The 17,358-nt window shown below is 44.6% G+C and overlaps 1 protein-coding gene across 4 annotated transcripts in view; it reads left to right on the forward strand.

Annotated features, from left to right (window-relative positions):
- Positions 1–2,756: 2,756 nt before the first annotated feature.
- ST6GALNAC4 (ST6 N-acetylgalactosaminide alpha-2,6-sialyltransferase 4) overlaps positions 2,757–17,358 on the forward strand; it is a 36,370-nt gene continuing 21,768 nt past the window's right edge. Inside the window, exons 1-2 of one of the 4 annotated variants that reach the window (XM_053695626.1) lie at positions 2,757–2,987; positions 15,761–15,803. In XM_053695626.1, coding sequence (XP_053551601.1) covers positions 15,792–15,803 — 12 coding nt within the window. In that variant the 5' untranslated portion in view covers positions 2,757–2,987; positions 15,761–15,791. Of the gene's footprint in view, positions 2,988–3,075; positions 3,096–13,695; positions 13,944–15,760; positions 15,804–17,358 lie in introns of those variants that run through there. The other 3 variants (XM_053695625.1, XM_053695628.1, XM_053695627.1) reach the window with 3 other exon arrangements.

Here is a 17,358-nt window from a genome sequence, read left to right on the forward strand (position 1 = left end):
GGGTGGTTGATATGATGTGGATGGTGTGCGGTATGAAGCCAGTAGCCTGTGTATGCCCCTACACTTGTTATGCCATCTGCAGAGTTTAAAATCAATGTGAAATTACTCCTTTGCATATAGTTTTGTATATGAAATAGCAACCCAATAAAATGGACTATTGAGTCTTCCTGTATGGCTCGCATTTAGGGACAGTAAACACCAGAAATGTTGTTGTTTAAAAAGGTAGATACTCCCTTTATTACACATTCCAATGTTTTGCATAACCAACACAGTTATAATAATATACTTTTTACCTCTGTGATTACCTTGTATATAAGCCTCTGCAAACTGCCCCCTTATTTCAGTTCTTTTGACAGACTTGCATTTTTAGCCAATCCGTGCTGACTCCTAGGAGCTTCACGTGCCTGAGCTCAATGTTATCTATATGAAACACATGAACTAACGCCCTCTGGTGGTGAAAAACTGTCAAAATGCTTTCAGATTAGAAGCGGTGTTCTGGTAACAGTACAAACTTTGGAAAACAGCGAACCATGTCACTTCCTGTGACGTTACATCAGCTGTTTAACAAATTTTGGACGTAATGCGCATGCGTGCCAGGTCATCACATACCTGGCCGCATACGTCACTGGTACAATATTTAGAGCTGTGAAATTCCGGGACCCTTTCTAGAGCGCATGCGTGGGATTTTGTATCACAAATGGTGCGCTCATGGTAAGCTGTTTCTAGAAAAATAAATTGGAGATGTATGAAACACAATGATATTGAAGGGAGCCTGTGAAATGCTGCATTGGATCAGCAGAAGGAGATAGATGGGGTGTACACTGAACTTGGAAGAGAAGACAGTACTGGCCTACTAACTGTTCGCACTTCTCACGAGTGCGGACTAAAGTTGAAAGTAAGGGCTATATGGTAGTTAGTGGCGCCTTAGGCTGACTGTGGTTAGAACAGGTGTTCGTGTCTGCATAAATGTAGGTTAATGCGTGTATTCCAAAATGAAATCAAACATTCAAGTGTTAGTGTGACGTGATTACAAGGATACTTCTTTAGCCAAATTTGGTTATAAAGTTCTTTGGTTTCCAAAGTAGATACTGGTGTTACAATAACAATGTCACACTTTCAGAACTGAGCTTGTCAGATTTTACTCACTCTTTCTTCGGCGTCCTCGCCTGAATGACTCGCTCGCTCTGTGTGAGATACCAGTGTGTCGGATCCAATCAGTGAAGGATAGTTGAAGTGCACGCACTTTTTAAAATTGAAGACTGTTGGTTGGTACTCCTTCCGCTTCAGTATGTGCAATTTTAGCACGTTGAAAGAATTGGTTATGGGAGTATTTCTGGTATCCTCTGGTCAGGAGCTGTATAGTCGAACGTCTACGCGTTTCAGCTATTCAAAGCCTTTATCAAGATCACGATTTTGGATCAGCAGAAGCAGTGGCGATAGCCGAGTGGCTGTTTGTCATGCACGAGCACGGACACTCAGCTTTAGAGTAGTAGTAGTAATGGGAGTAGTTGCAGTGGGTGGCGGAGTTCCGAATATTGCAGAGGAGCCTAAGAAACAGCTTTCCATGAGCGCACCATTTGTGATACAAAATCCCACGCATGCGCTCTAGAAAGGGTCCCGGAATTTCACAGCTCTAAATGTTGTACCAGTGACGTATGCGGCCAGGTATGTGATGACGCTGGCACGCATGTGCATTAAGGCCAAAAGTTGTGAAACAGCTGATGTAACGTCACAGGAAGTGACATGGTTCGCTGTTTTCAAAAGTTCGCCCTCTTACCAGAAAAGCGGCCTTCAAGGTCTAAGAAATTAGCATATGAACCTCTTAGGTTTAGCTTTCAACTAAGAATACCAAGAGAACAAAGCAAAATTGGTAATAAAAGTAAATAGGAAAGTTATTTAAAATTACATACCCTATTTAAATCATTAAAGTTTTTTTTTTACTTGACTGTCCCTTTAAGATTGAGGGAATAAATATGGAAATAAGAGAACTCAAGAGGTGCAGTGTGGTAAAGTGACACGAGTGGGGAAGAGCGTGCAGTATGGTCAAGTGGGGCAGGACTCACTGCAGTGTGATACAATGACACGAGTGGCGCAGGTCTGCAGTTTGGTAGTGACACGAGCGGGGAGGAAGTAGGGTGTGACAGTGACACGAGTGGAGCAGGGCTGCAGTTTGGTACAGTGACACGAGTGGGGAGGAAGTAAGGTGTGACAGTGACACGAGTGGAGCAGGGCTGCAGTTTGGTACAGTGACACGAGTGGGGAGGAAGTAAGGTGTGACAGTGACACGAGTGGAGCAGGGCTGCAGTTTGGTACAGTGACACAAGTGGGGAAGGAGTAGAGTGTGATATTGACACAAGTGGGGCAGGGCTGCACCGTGGTACAGTGACACGAGTGGGGAAGGAGTAGAGTGTTACATTGACACGAGTGGGGCAGGGCTGCACCGTGGTACAGTGACACGAGTGGGGAAGGAGTCGAGTGTGACAGTGACACGAGTGTGGCAGAGGTGCAGTGTGCTAAAGTGACACGAGTGAGGTGGTGATGCACGGCAGCGACACGAGTGGTGCAGTGTCAAACAGTGAGTGGGTCAGGGGGATGCAGAGTGACACAGCGACAGAATGTAACAGAGATACAGTGAGACAGCTCGGTAGGGTGCAGTGTAGCTTTACAGTCCCGCACTAGTGGGAGGTACCTGGGTTGGGTTACACCGTTCTTGGGCTGTGTCACTCGGTGTCACCCGCCCCTGCGTGTTTCCCCGTGGACACACCACAGTCACTGTTTTCCTCTCCCTGGGGGTCGTGTCGCTATGTCCGGGGCGGGCTCAGTATTGCCGGATACGGGGCGGGCAAATAGGCCTCTCCTGAGACCCCGGATTGTGCTGGTGGCGGGTGCGGCGCTGAGTGCGAAGCGACTTGTGTGACCGAGAACCCGACCGTCATGTGATGGTCAGTGACACGCGTGTGCCCTCAGCTTGTGCTCACCCTGTCCCAGTGAGTGTGCCCTCAGCTTGTAGTTACCTTGTCCCAGTGAGTGTGCCCTCAGCTTGTAGTTACCTTGTCCCAGTGAGTGTGCCCTCAGCTTGTGCTCACCCTGTCCCAGTGAGTGTGCCCTCAGCTTGTAGTTACCTTGTCCCAGTGAGTGTGCCCTCAGCTTGTAGTTACCATGCCCCAGTGAGTGTGCCCTCAGCTTGTAGTTACCTTGTCCCAGTGAGTGTGCCCTCAGCTTGTAGTTACCTTGTCCCAGTGAGTGTGCCCTCAGCTTGTAGTTACCATGTCCTAGTGAGTGTGCCCTCAGCTTGTGCTTACCCTGTCCCAGTGAGTGTGCCCTCAGCTTGTAGTTACCTTGTCCCAGTGAGTGTGCCCTCAGCTTGTAGTTACCTTGTCCCAGTGAGTGTTCCCTCAGCTTGTAGTTACCATGTTCCAGTGAGTGTGCCCTCAGCTAGTAGTTACCTTGTCCCAGTGAGTGTGCCCTCAGCTTGTAGTTACCTTGTCCCAGTGAGTGTGCCCTCAGCTTGTAGTTACCATGTCCCCTCAGCTTGTAGTTACCATGTCCCAGTGAGTGTGCCCTCAGCTTGTAGTTACCATGTCCTAGTGAGTGTGCCCTCAACTTGTAGTTACCATTTCCCCTCAGCTTGTAGTTACCTTGTCCCAGTGAGTGTGCCCTCAGCTTGTAGTTACCATGTCCCAGTGAGTGTGCCCTCAGCTTGTAGTTACCTTGTCCCAGTAAGTGTGCCCTCAGCTTGTAGTTACCATGTCCCAGTGAGTGTGCCCTCAGCTTGTAGTTACCATGTCCCAGTGAGTGTGCCCTCAGCTTGTAGTTACCATGTCCCAGTGAGTGTGCCCTCAGCTTGTAGCTACCTTGTCCCAGTGAGTGTGCCCTCAGCTCGTAGTTACCTTGTCCCAGTGAGTGTGACCTCAGCTTGTAGTTACCATGTCCCAGTGAGTGTCCCCTCAGCTTGTAATTACCATGTCCCAGTGAGTGTGCCCTCAGCTTGTAGTTACCATGTCCCCTCAGCTTGTAGTTACCATGTCCCCTCAGCTTGTAGTTACCATGTCCCAGTGAGTGTGCCCTCAGCTTGTAGTTACCATGTCCCAATGAGTGTGCCCTCAGCTTGTAGTTACCATGTCCCAATGAGTGTGCCCTCAGCTTGTAGTTACCTTGTCCCAGTGAGTGTGCCCTCAGCTTGTAGTTACCATGTCCTAGTGATTGTGCCCTCAGCTTGTAGTTATCATGTCCCAGTGAGTGTGCCCTCAGCTTGTAGTTACCATGTCCCAGTGAGTGTGCCCTCAGCTTATTCTTACCATGTCCCAGTGAGTGTGCGCTCAGCTTGTATTTACCATGTCCCAGTGATTGTGCCCTCAGCTTGTGCTCACCCTTTGCCAGTCTGTGGGCCCTCAGCTTGTACTTACCCTGTCCCAGTGAGTGTGTCCTCAGCTTATTCTTACCATGCCCCAGTGAGTGTGCCCTCAGCTTGTACTTACCATGTCCCAGTGAGTGTTCCCCTTAGCTTATTCTTACCATGCCCCAGTGAGCATGCCCTTAGATTGTATTTACCATGTCCCAGTAAGCGTTCCCGCAGGTTGTACTCACCATGTCCCAGTAAGTGTGCCCCCAGCTTGTTCTTACCATGTACCAGTGAGTATGCACTCAGCTTGTATTTTCCATATACCAGTGAGTGTGCCCTCAGCTTGTACTTACCATGTCCCATGGGAGCGTGCCCTCAGATTGTATTTACCCTGTCCCAGTGAGTGTGCCCTTAGATTGTACTTACCGTATACCAGTGAGTGTGCCCTCAGCTTGTAGTTACCTTGTCCCAGTGAGTGTGCCCTCAGCTTGTAGTTACCATGTCCCAGTGAGTGTGCCCTCAGCTTGTAGTTACCTTGTCCTAGTGAGTGTGCCCTCAGCTTGTAGTTACCATGTCCCCTCAGCTTGTAGTTACCATGTCCCAGTGAGTGTGCCCTCAGCTTGTAGTTACCATGTCCCAGTGAGTGTGCCCTGAGCTTGTAGTTACCATGTCCCAGTGAGTGTGCCCTCAGCTTGTAGTTACCTTATCCCAGTGAGTGTGCCCTCAGCTTGTACTTACCTTGTCCCAGTGAGTGTGCCCTCAGCTTGTAGTTACCATGTCCTAGTGAGTGTGCCCTCAACTTGTAGTTACCATGTCCCAGTGAGTGTGCCCTCAGCTTGTAGTTACCATGTCCCAGTGAGTGTGCCCTCAGCTTGTAGTTACCATGTCCCAGTGAGTGTGCCCTCAGCTTGTAGTTACCTTGTCCCAGTGAGTGTGCCCTCAGCTGGTAGTTACCTTGTTCCAGTGAGTGTGCCCTCAGCTGGTAGTTACCATGTCCTAGTGAGTGTGCCCTCAACTTGTAGTTACCTTGTCCCAGTGAGTGTGCCCTCAGCTTGTAGTTACCATGTCCTAGTGAGTGTGCCCTCAACTTGTAGTTACCATGTCCCCTCAGCTTGTAGTTACCATGTCCCCTCAGCTTGTAGTTACCTTGTCCCAGTGAGTGTGCCCTCAGCTTGTAGTTACCATGTCCCAGTGAGTGTGCCCTCAGCTTGTAGTTACCTTGTCCTAGTGAGTGTGCCCTCAGCTTGTAGTTACAATGTCCTAGTGAGTGTGCCCTCAACTTGTAGTTACCATGTCCCCTCAGCTTGTAGTTACCATGTCCCAGTGAGTGTGCCCTCAGCTTGTAGTTACTATGTCCCAGTGAGTGTGCCCTCAGCTTGTAGTTACCATGTCCCAGTGAATGTGCCCTCAGCTTGTAGTTACCATGTCCCAGTGAGTGTGCCCTCAGCTTGTAGTTACCTTGTCCCAGTGAGTGTGCCCTCAGCTTGTAGTTACCTTGTCCCAGTGAGTGTGCCCTCAGCTTGTAGTTACCTTGTCCCAGTGAGTGTGCCCTCAGCTTGTAGTTACCATGTCCTAGTGAATGTGCCCTCAACTTGTAGTTACCATGTCCCAGTAAGTGTGCCCTCAGCTTGTAGTTACCTTGTCCCAGTGAGTGTGCCCTCAGCTTGTAGTTACCTTGTCCCAGTGAGTGTGCCCTCAGCTTGTAGTTACCTTGTCCCAGTGAGTGTGCCCTCAGCTTGTAGTTACCATGTCCTAGTGAGTGTGCCCTCAACTTGTAGTTACCTTGTCCCAGTGAGTGTGCCCTCAGCTTGTAGTTACCATGTCCTAGTGAGTGTGCCCTCAACTTGTAGTTACCATGTCCCCTCAGCTTGTAGTTACCATGTCCCCTCAGCTTGTAGTTACCATGTCCCAGTGAGTGTGCCCTCAGCTTGTAGTTACCATGTCCCAGTGAGTGTGCCCTCAGCTTGTAGTTACCATGTCCCAATGAGTGTGCCCTCAGCTTGTAGTTACCATGTCCTAGTGAGTGTGCCCTCAGCTTGTAGTTACCATGTCCTAGTGAGTGTGCCCTCAACTTGTAGTTACCATGTCCCCTCAGCTTGTAGTTACCATGTCCCAGTGAGTGTGCCCTCAGCTTGTAGTTACCATGTCCCAGTGAGTGTGCCCTCAGCTTGTAGTTACCATGTCCCAATGAGTGTGCCCTCAGCTTGTAGTTACCATGTCCTAGTGAGTGTGCCCTCAACTTGTAGTTACCATGTCCCCTCAGCTTGTAGTTACCATGTCCCCTCAGCTTGTAGTTACCATGTCCCAGTGAATGTGCCCTCAGCTTGTAGTTACCATGTCCCAGTGAGTGTGCCCTCAGCTTATTCTTACCATGTCCAAGTGAGTGTGCGCTCAGCTTGTAGTTACCATGTCCCAGTAAGTGTGCCCTCAGCTTGTAGTTACCATGTCCCAGTGAGTGTGCCCTCAGCTTGTAGTTACCTTGTCCCAGTGAGTGTGCCCTCAGCTTGTAGTTACCTTGTCCCAGTGAGTGTGCCCTCAGCTTGTAGTTACCATGTCCTAGTGAGTGTGCCCTCAACTTGTAGTTACCTTGTCCCAGTGAGTGTGCCCTCAGCTTGTAGTTACCATGTCCTAGTGAGTGTGCCCTCAACTTGTAGTTACCATGTCCCCTCAGCTTGTAGTTACCATGTCCCCTCAGCTTGTAGTTACCATGTCCCAGTGAGTGTGCCCTCAGCTTGTAGTTACCATGTCCCAGTGAGTGTGCCCTCAGCTTGTAGTTACCATGTCCCAATGAGTGTGCCCTCAGCTTGTAGTTACCATGTCCTAGTGAGTGTGCCCTCAACTTGTAGTTACCATGTCCCCTCAGCTTGTAGTTACCATGTCCCAGTGAGTGTGCCCTCAGCTTGTAGTTACCATGTCCCAGTGAGTGTGCCCTCAGTTTGTAGTTACCATGTCCCAATGAGTGTGCCCTCAGCTTGTAGTTACCATGTCCTAGTGAGTGTGCCCTCAACTTGTAGTTACCATGTCCCCTCAGCTTGTAGTTACCATGTCCCCTCAGCTTGTAGTTACCATGTCCCAATGAATGTGCCCTCAGCTTGTAGTTACCATGTCCCAGTGAGTGTGCCCTCATCTTATTCTTACCATGTCCAAGTGAGTGTGCGCTCAGCTTGTAGTTACCATGTCCCAGTGAGTATGCCCTCAGCTTGTATTTACCATGTCCCAGTGATTGTGCCCTCAGCTTGTAGTTACCATGTCCCAGTGAGTATGCCCTCAGCTTGTATTTACCATGTCCCAGTGATTGTGCCCTCAGCTTGTAGTTACCATGTCCCAGTGAGTATGCCCTCAGCTTGTATTTACCATGTCCCAGTGATTGTGTCCTCAGCTTGTGCTCACCCTTTGCCAGTCTGTGGGCCCTCAGCTTGTACTTACCCTGTCCCAGTGAGTGTGTCCTCAGCTTATTCTTACCATGCCCCAGTGAGTGTGCCCTCAGCTTGCACTTACCATGCCCCAGTGAGTGTTCCCCTTAGCTTATTCTTACCATGCCCCAGTGAGCATGCCCTTAGATCAGCGGTTCCCAACCTTTTTTCTCTCCTGTACCCCTTGATTAGGCTTTTCATTTATGAGTACCCCCTCTCTTCATTACCCCCACCCATCCCTCAAAATAAAGGAAGCACTTTCTTTCATGTAATTAGCAAGAGTCCATGAGCTAGTGACGTATGGGATATACATTCCTACCAGGAGGGGCAAAGTTTCCCAAACCTTAAAATGCCTATAAATACACCCCTCACCACACCCACAAATCAGTTTTACAAACTTTGCCTCCTATGGAGGTGGTGAAGTAAGTTTGTGCTAGATTCTACGTTGATATGCGCTCCGCAGCAAGTTGGAGCCCGGTTTTCCTCTCAGCGTGCAGTGAATGTCAGAGGGATGTGAGGAGAGTATTGCCTATTTGAATGCAGTGATCTCCTTCTAAGGGGTCTATTTCATAGGTTCTCTGTTATCGGTCGTAGAGATTCATCTCTTACCTCCCTTTTCAGATCGACGATATACTCTTATATACACCATTACCTCTACTGATTCTCGTTTCAGTACTGGTTTGGCTATCTGCTTTATGTAGATGAGTGTCCTGGGGTAAGTAAGTCTTATTTTCTGTGACACTCCTAGCTATGGTTGGGCACTTTGTTTATAAAGTTCTAAATATATGTATTCAAACATTTATTTGCCTTGACTCAGAATGTTCAACTTTCCTTATTTTTCAGACAGTCAGTTTCATATTTGGGATAATGCATTTTAATTTAACATTTTTTACCTTAAAATTTGACTTTTTCCCTGTGGGCTGTTATGCTCGCGGGGGCTGAAAATGCTTCATTTTATTGCGTCATTCTTGGCACGGACTTTTTTGGCGCAAAAATTCTATTTCCGTTTCCGGCGTCATACGTGTCGCCGGAAGTTGCGTCATTCTTTGACGTTATTTTGCGCCAAAAATGTCGGCGTTCCGGATGTGGCGTCATTTTTGGCGCCAAAAAGCATTTAGGCGCCAAATAATGTGGGCGTCTTATTTGGCGCGAAAAAATATGGGCGTCACTTTTGTCTCCACATTATTTAAGTCTCATTTTTTATTGCTTCTGGTTGCTAGAAGCTTGTTCTTTGGCATTTTTTCCCATTCCTGAAACTGTCATTTAAGGAATTTGATCAATTTTGCTTTATATGTTGTTTTTTTCTTTTACATATTGCAAGATGTTCCACGTTGCAACTGAGTCAGAAGTTACTTCAGGAAAGTCACTGCACAGTGCTGGAGCTACCAAGCTAAGTGTATCTGCTATAAACTTTTGGTATCTGTTTCTCCAGCTGTTATTTGTATTGCATGTCATGTCAAACTTATTAATGCAGATAAAATTTCCTTTAGTACTGTTACATTACCTGTTGCTGTTCCGTCAACATCTAATTTTCAGAGTGTTCCTGATAACATAAGAGATTTTATTTTTTAAATCCATTAAGAAGGCTATGTCTGTTATTTCTCCTTCTAGTATACATAAAAGTCTTTTAAAACTTCTCTTTTTTCAGATGAATTTTTAAATGAACATCATCATTCTGATACTGATAATGGTTCTTCTGGTTCAGAGGTTTCTGTCTCAGAGGTTGATGCTGATAAATCTTTGTATTTGTTCAAGATGGAATTTATTCGTTCTTTACTTAAAGAAGTGTTATTTGCATTAGAAATAGAGGATTCTGGTCCTCTTGATTCTAAATGTAAACGTTTAAATAAGGTTTTTAAATCTCCTGTAGTTATTCCAGAAGTGTTTTATCTCCCTGATGCTATTTCTGAAGTAATTTCCAGGGAATGGAATAATTTGGGTAATTTATTTACTCCTTCTAGACGTTTAAGCAAATTATATCCTGTGCCATCTGACAGATTAGAGTTTTTTGAGACAAAAATCCCTAAGGTTATGGGGCTATCTCTACTCCTGCTAATGTACTACTATTCCTACGGCAGATAGTACTTCATTTAAGGATCCTTTAGATAGGAAAATTGAATCCTTTCTAAGAAAAGCTTACTTATGTTCAGGTAATCTTCTTAGACCTGCTATATTTTTAGCGGATGTTGCTGCAGCTTCAACTTTTTGATTAGAAGCTTTAGAGCAACAAGTAACAGATCATAATTTTATAGCATTATTATTATTCTATAACATGCTAATAATTTTATTGGTGATACCATCTTTTGATATCATTAGAGTTGATGTCAGGTATATGTCTCTAGCTATTTTAGCTAGAGAAGCTTTATGGATTAAACTTGGAATGCTGACATGTCTTCTAAGTCATCTTTGCTTTCCCTTTCTTTCCAGGGTAAATAATCATTTTAGTTCCTTTCCTTACAAAGAACAAAAGCCTGATCCTTCATCCTCAGGAGCGGTATCAGTTTGGAAACTATTTCCAGTTTGGAATATATCCAAGCCTTATAGAAACCTATAGCCAGCTCCTAAGTACCTATGAAGGTGCGGCCCTTATTCCAGCTCAGCTGGTATGGGGCAGATTACGTTTTCTTCAAAGAAATTTGGATCAATTCCGTTCTTAATCTCTGGTTTCAGAAACATTGTTTCAGAAAGGTACAGAATTGGCTTCAAGTTAAGGCCTCCTGCTAAGAGATTCTTTTCTTTCCCGTGTCCCAGTTAACACAGCAAAGGCTCAGCATTTCTGTAATGTGTTTCAGATCTAGAGTTGGCTGGAGTATTTATGCCAGTTCCAGTTCTGGAACAGGGGCTGGGGTTTTATTTTATCTCTTCATTTGTACCAAAGAAGGTCAATTCCTTCAGACCAGTTCCGGATCTGTCATTATTGAATCGTTATGTTAGGATACCAACATTCAAGATGGTTACTGTAGGACTATCCTGCCTTTTGTTTAGCAAGGGCATTATATGTCTACAATAGATTTACAGGATGTGTATCTGCATATTCCGATTCATCCAGATCACTTTTAGTGTCTGAGATTCTCTTTTTAGACAAGCATTACCAGTTTGGTGGCTCTACCGTTTGGTCTAGCCTCAGTTCCAAGAATTTTTTTCAAAGGTTCTCGGTGCCCCTTTTTTCTGTAATCAGAGAATAGGGTTTTGGTATTTCCTTATTTGGACGATATCTTGGTACTTGCTCAGTCTTCTCATTTTCGAAGAATCTCATACGAATCGACTTGTGTTGTTTCTTCAATTTCATGGTTGGAGGATCAATTTACCATTCAGTTCATTGATTCCTCAGACAAGGGTAACCTTTTTAGGTTTTTGTACATAAATTCAGTGTCTATGACTCTGTCCTTGTCAGACAAGAGAAGTTTAACATTGATATCAGCTTGTCAAAACCTTCAGTCACAATCATTCCCTTTGGTAGCCTTATGCATGGAAATGTTGGGTCTTAGGACTGCCGCATCAGATGCGATCTCCTTTGCTCGTTTTCACATGCGACCTCTTCAGCTCTGTATGCTGACCCAATGGTGCAGGGATTACTCAAAGATATCTCAATTAATATCTTTAAACCGATTTTACAACACTCTCTGACATGGTGGACAGATCACCATCGTTTAGTTCAGGGGGCTTCTTTGTTCTTCCGACCTGGACTATAATCTCAACAGATGCAAGTCTTACAGGTTGGGGAGCTGTGTGGGGGTATCTGACGGCACAAGGGGTTTGGGAATCTCAGGAGGTGAGATTTCCGATCAATATTTTGGAACTCCGTGCAATTTTCAGAGCTCTTCAGTCTTGGCCTCTTCTCAAGAGAGAGTTGTTCATTTGTTTTCAGATAGACAATGTCACAACTGTGGCATACATCAATCATCAAGGAGGGACTCACAGTCCTCTGGCTATGAAAGAAGTATCTCGAATTTTGGTTTGGGTGGAATCCAGCTCCTGTCTAATCTCTGTGGTTCATATCCCAGGTATGGACAATTGGAAAGCGGATTATCTCAGTCGCCAAACGTTGCATCCGGGTGAATGGTCTCTTCACCCAGAGGTATTTCTTCAGATTGTTCTAATGTGGGAACTTCCAGAAATAGATCTGATGGCTTCTCATCTAAACAAGAAACTTCCCAGGTATCTGTCCAGATCCCGGGATCCTCAGGCGGAGGCAGTGGATGCATTATCACTTCCTTGGAAGTATCATCCTGCCTATATCTTTCCGCCTCTAGTTCTTTTTCCAAGAGTAATCTCCAAGATTCTGAAGGAATGCTCGTTTGTTCTGCTGGTAGCTCCGGCATGGCCTCACAGGTTTTGGTATGCGGATCTTGTCCGGATGGCCTCTTGCCAACCGTGGACTCTTCCGTTAAGACCAGACCTTTTGTCTCAAGGTCCTTTTTTCCATCAGGATCTGAAATCCTTAAATTTAAAGGTATGGAGATTGAACGCTTGATTCTTGGTCAAAGAGGTTTCTCTGACTCTGTGATTAATACTATGTTACAGGCTCGTAAATCTGTATCCAGAGAGATATATTATAGAGTCTGGAAGACTTATATTTCTTGGTGTCTTTCTCATCATTTTTCTTGGCATTCTTTTAGAATACCGAGAATATTACAGTTTCTTCAGGATGGTTTAGATAAGGGTTTGTCCGCAAGTTCCTTGAAAGGTCAAATCTCTGCTCTTTCTGTTCTTTTTCACAGACAGATTGCTATTCTTCCTGATATTCATTGTTTTGTACAATCTTTGGTTCGTATAAAGCCTGTCATTAAGTCAATTTCTCCTCCTTGGAGTTTGAATTTGGTTCTGGGGGCTCTTCAAGCTCCTCCATTTGAACCTATGCATTCATTGGATATTAAATTACTTTCTTGGAAAGTTTTGTTCCTTTTGGCCATCTCTTCTGCCAGAAGAGTTTCTGAATTATCTGCTCTTTCTTGTGAGTCTCCTTTTCTGATTTTTCATCAGGATAAGGCGGTGTTGCGAACTTCTTTTGAATTTTTACCTAAGTTGTGAATTCCAACAACATTAGTGGAGACATTGTGGTTCCTTCATTATGTCTTAATCCTAAGAATTCTAAGGAGAAATCGTTGCATTCTTTGGATGTTATTAGAGCTTTGAAATATTATGTTGAAGCTACTAAGTCTTTCCGAAAGACTTCAAGTTTATTTGTTATCTTTTCCGGTTTTTGAAAGGCCAGAAAACTTCTGCCATTTCTTTGGCATCTTGGTTGAAATCTTTAATTCATCTTGCCTATGTTGAGTCGGGTAAGACTCCGCCTCATAGGATTACAGCTCATTCTACTAGGTCAGTTTCTACTTCCTGGGCGTTTAGGAATGAAGCTTCGGTTGATCAGATTTGCAAAAGCGGCAACTTGGTCCTCTTTGCATACTTTTACCAAATTCTACCATTTTGTTGTATTTTCTTCTTCTGAAGCAGTTTTTGGTAGAAAAGTACTTCAGGCAGCGTTTTCAGTTTGAATCTTCTGCTTATGTTTTTTCATTAAACTTTATTTTGGGTGTGGATTATTTTCAGCAGGAATTGGCTGTCTTTATTTTATCCCTCCCTCTCTAGTGACTCTTGTGTGGAAAGATCCACATCTTGGGTAGTCATTATCCCATACGTCACTAGCTCATGGACTCTTGCTAATTACATGAAAGAAAACATAATTTATGTAAGAACTTACCTGATAAATTCATTTCTTTCATATTAGCAAGAGTCCATGAGGCCCGCCCTTTTTTTGTGGTGGTTATGATTTTTTTGTATAAAGCACAATTATTCCAATTCCTTATTTTATATGCTTTCGCACTTTTTTCTTATCACCCCACTTCTTGGCTATTCGTTAAACTGAATTGTGGGTGTGGTGAGGGGTGTATTTATAGGCATTTTAAGGTTTGGGAAACTTTGCCCCTCCTGGTAGGAATGTATATCCCATACGTCACTAGCTCATGGACTCTTGCTAATATGAAAGAAATGAATTTATCAGGTAAGTTCTTACATAAATTATGTTTTTTTATAGGGGAGGTAAGCTATACCTGAATTGCATACGACTGTACGTGTATCAACAGGATTAAAGATCAGATCTCATTCTCAGGAGGATCCCTGCTGTGTGGCTGGTGCCCCTGACAGCTGCCTGGTTGCTCCTAAACAAGGCCCTGGGGGGGAGTCAAAGTGTAATGATCATAAAAATAAATATTTAAATTTGTGAGATCAGATCGATATTAACCACCCAGCCACTATGAACGTTTTTAGTTGGAAGTGAAGCAGTCTGAATCAAGCAAGCACTAGCAGCAGTACTTTACTTACTGGCACTGACTATAACTTATTTGGGGATGCAGACCCGCCTCGCCTGTGTGACTCGCTACCTCCACCACTCTACCACACGTGTCCACGTAGCTATGCTGCTGCAGTGCCGCTTCTATTTGAGCACTTGCAGTCAAAATTGTGTGCATGGGACAGAGATGGGTGGAGCAGGAGGCTAAGCTGTTTGGTGACACAGGGTGATCATTAATATGTGGACCGGAGTCATCCACACCCGGTCCACATATTTCAGGTGCAGGGGCTCCCATCTGCCTATATGCCAGGCCAGGACTTCACTTGTCACTTTCCGGCTAAATGCTCCTTCCTTCCACAGTTCCACGATGCTTATTAGTTGATGACCCATTGAGAGTGCCCCCCCCCCCCCGACCCTCCCAAAGCATCTTCCGCCATTACTAACAATATTTTTGCGTACCCCCAACCGGCCTGCCAAGTACCCCCAGGGGTACACGTACCCCAGGTTGGGAACCGCTGCCTTAGATTGTATTTATCATGTCCCAGTAAGCGTTCCCGCAGGTTGTACTCACCATGTCCCAGTAAGTGTGCCCCCAGCTTGTTCTTAGCCTGTCCTAGTGAGTTTGCCCTCAGCTTATTCTTACCATGTACCAGTGAGTATGCACTCAGCTTGTATTTTCCATATACCAGTGAGTGTGCCCTCAGCTTGTACTTACCATGTCCCATGGGAGCGTGCCCTCAGATTGTATTTACCCTGTCCCAGTGAGTGTGCCCTCAGATTGTACTTACCGTATGCCAGTGAGTGTGCCCTTAGATTGTTCTCACCCTGTCCTAGTGAGTATGCCCTCAGCTTGTACTCACCCTTTCTCAGTGAGAGTGCCCTTAGGTTGTACTTACCATGTCCCAGTGAGTGTGCCCTCAGCTTGTACTTACCCTGTCCCAGTGAGTGTGCCCTCAGCTTATTCTTTCCATATGCCAGTGAGTGTGCCCTCAGCTCATACTTACCCTTTCTCAGTGAGTGTTCCCTCAGCTTGTACTTACCATGTCCCAGTGAGTATGCCCTCAGCTTGTACAGTACTTACCTTGTCCCAGCGAGTGTGTCCTCAGCTTGTACTCACCGTGGGCTCAAAATGCATACCGAGTATATCCTCAATTTGTTCTAAACCAGGGCCAGTAATGTATTTATTTACCCGCTAACCCCCCATGTGTGTGGTGACTTATGCCACTAACACGCTGATCTGTGTGTGTGACATGTGACACTAACACGCTAATCCCTCTGTATATGACACTAATACACATGTGTGTGGTAACTTATGCCACTAACACGCTGATCTGTGTGTGTGACGTGACACTAACACGCTAATCCCTCTGTATATGACACTAATACACATGTGTGTGGTAACTTATGCCACTAACACGCTGATCTGTGTGTGTGACGTGACACTAACACGCTAATCCCTCTGTATATGACACTAATACACATGTGTGTGGTAATTTATGCCACTAACACGCTGATCTGTGTGTGTGACATGTGACACTAACACGCTAATCCCTCTGTATATGACACTAATACACATGTGTGTGGTAACTTATGCCACTAACACGCTGATCTGTGTGTGTGACATGTGACACTAATACACATGTGTGTGGTGACTTATGACACTGTTTTGCACATACGCGTATCTCTAACTGCACCTTTTTATTTTACTCCTTATAGGCTCTTCGGCTGCTCTGTGATCGATGAAACAATGAAGATAATAGTAAGTGGTCAGCTGATCTGTTGCTTTATACAAACGTTCAGTTTGTCTCATGTCTCAGTAACATTTTTAAAGAGCAGAGTGTCCTGAGATTGTATCCCGGCTCTCTGTGTCTTGTATACAATGTTTATAGAAACTAACAAATAAAAATGACTTCAGTGATGTGTAATACACAACAATATTTCCTGTTTTTATAATATCCTTATACACAAATTGTAACTGAATCTGGATTTATTTATTGGTTGAGTTTATGAATTTATTCCTGAAGTAAATGTGTTCTATTCACTTAGTGCCTGTGTTAAAGTGGAGAGTCAATTCAAAATTAAACTTTCATGATTCAATTAAATAAAGGTCCAATTTACTTCTGTTCTGAAATGTCCTTTGTTCTTTTGGTATCCTTTGTTGGAAATCATAGGTAGAGTAAGGAGCAGCAGTGCATTACTGGGAGCTAGCTTCTGATTGGTGGCTGAATTTTTTTTTTTTCTCTCAGACTTTGAATCAAGTTTTAATCAGAATTGCATTGAAATAAAACTGTTGTATTCTCATTAAAAGGACATGAAACTCAAAAATAAACTTTCATGATTCAGACAGAGCAATCCGTTAGCAGATTAAATGATCAAATGAACTTTGTACTACTTGTATCCTCTGCGTGCTAAGGAACATGTATGTTTGGAGCACTATGGGCTCGATTTATCAAGTCCTTCGCTGTCATTCGACTGCAGGTTCGAATCGCCCCGGTCTCGTCCGAGCGGGGAAATTGACAGCTCCTGCCCGTGCATGATTGGCTGTGCATGGGAAGGGGGTGGCATTTCACAAGAGCACAAAATAGCTCTCTTGTGCAATGCTGAATTCCGGCAGCAGAATTCTGCCCGCCAGAGGTGAGCTGTGGCGGACAGGGGCGCATATGTACGCCCTGTCTGCCGGCGCTTGATAAATCGAGCCCTATATAGCTGCAGTGTTGTATCAGTCTGTAAAAATGTTACACAAGTTTTGACCACTAGATAACAAGTGTTTACAGCAAGTTTTAAAGGGACAGTAAACGCAAAAATTAATGTTATATAATTCTGCAGTATGTGCAGCGCACTGTCCTATCACAGCGCATCAAAAAAGACAGGATCAGAAGAGGCTGGCGAAGAACACAAGGTAAGTATAGCTGTGTCGGCTGAAAGCTCACACATTGCTTTATTTTTTGCAGGTATCGCTAAGTTAATGTTACATTAGTTTGCACATAGTGCAGAATTATGCAGCCTTAATTTTTACGTTTACTGTACCTTTAACATTGTTACATTTGTTGAAACAATTGCTGTCCTATAGTGTTCAAGACACATGCACACTCCTGTGCCTACCTAGGTATGCTTTTCTACAAATAATACCAAGAGTACAAAGTCAATTTGACATTTGTTTTCATTCTGCTTGCTCTGTCTAAATCACAAACATTTCATTTTGAGTTTCATTTCCCTTTAGTGAGTTTACAATCAGGTGCTTTCCACCAATCGCAGTCTATTGGACGCTCTGTAGTACAAACTGTTTGTTCCCATTTTCCTTCTATTTACAAAGC

Source organism: Bombina bombina, chromosome 12, assembly GCF_027579735.1.
Source record: "Bombina bombina isolate aBomBom1 chromosome 12, aBomBom1.pri, whole genome shotgun sequence".
Classification (NCBI taxonomy): Eukaryota; Metazoa; Chordata; class Amphibia; order Anura; family Bombinatoridae; genus Bombina; species Bombina bombina.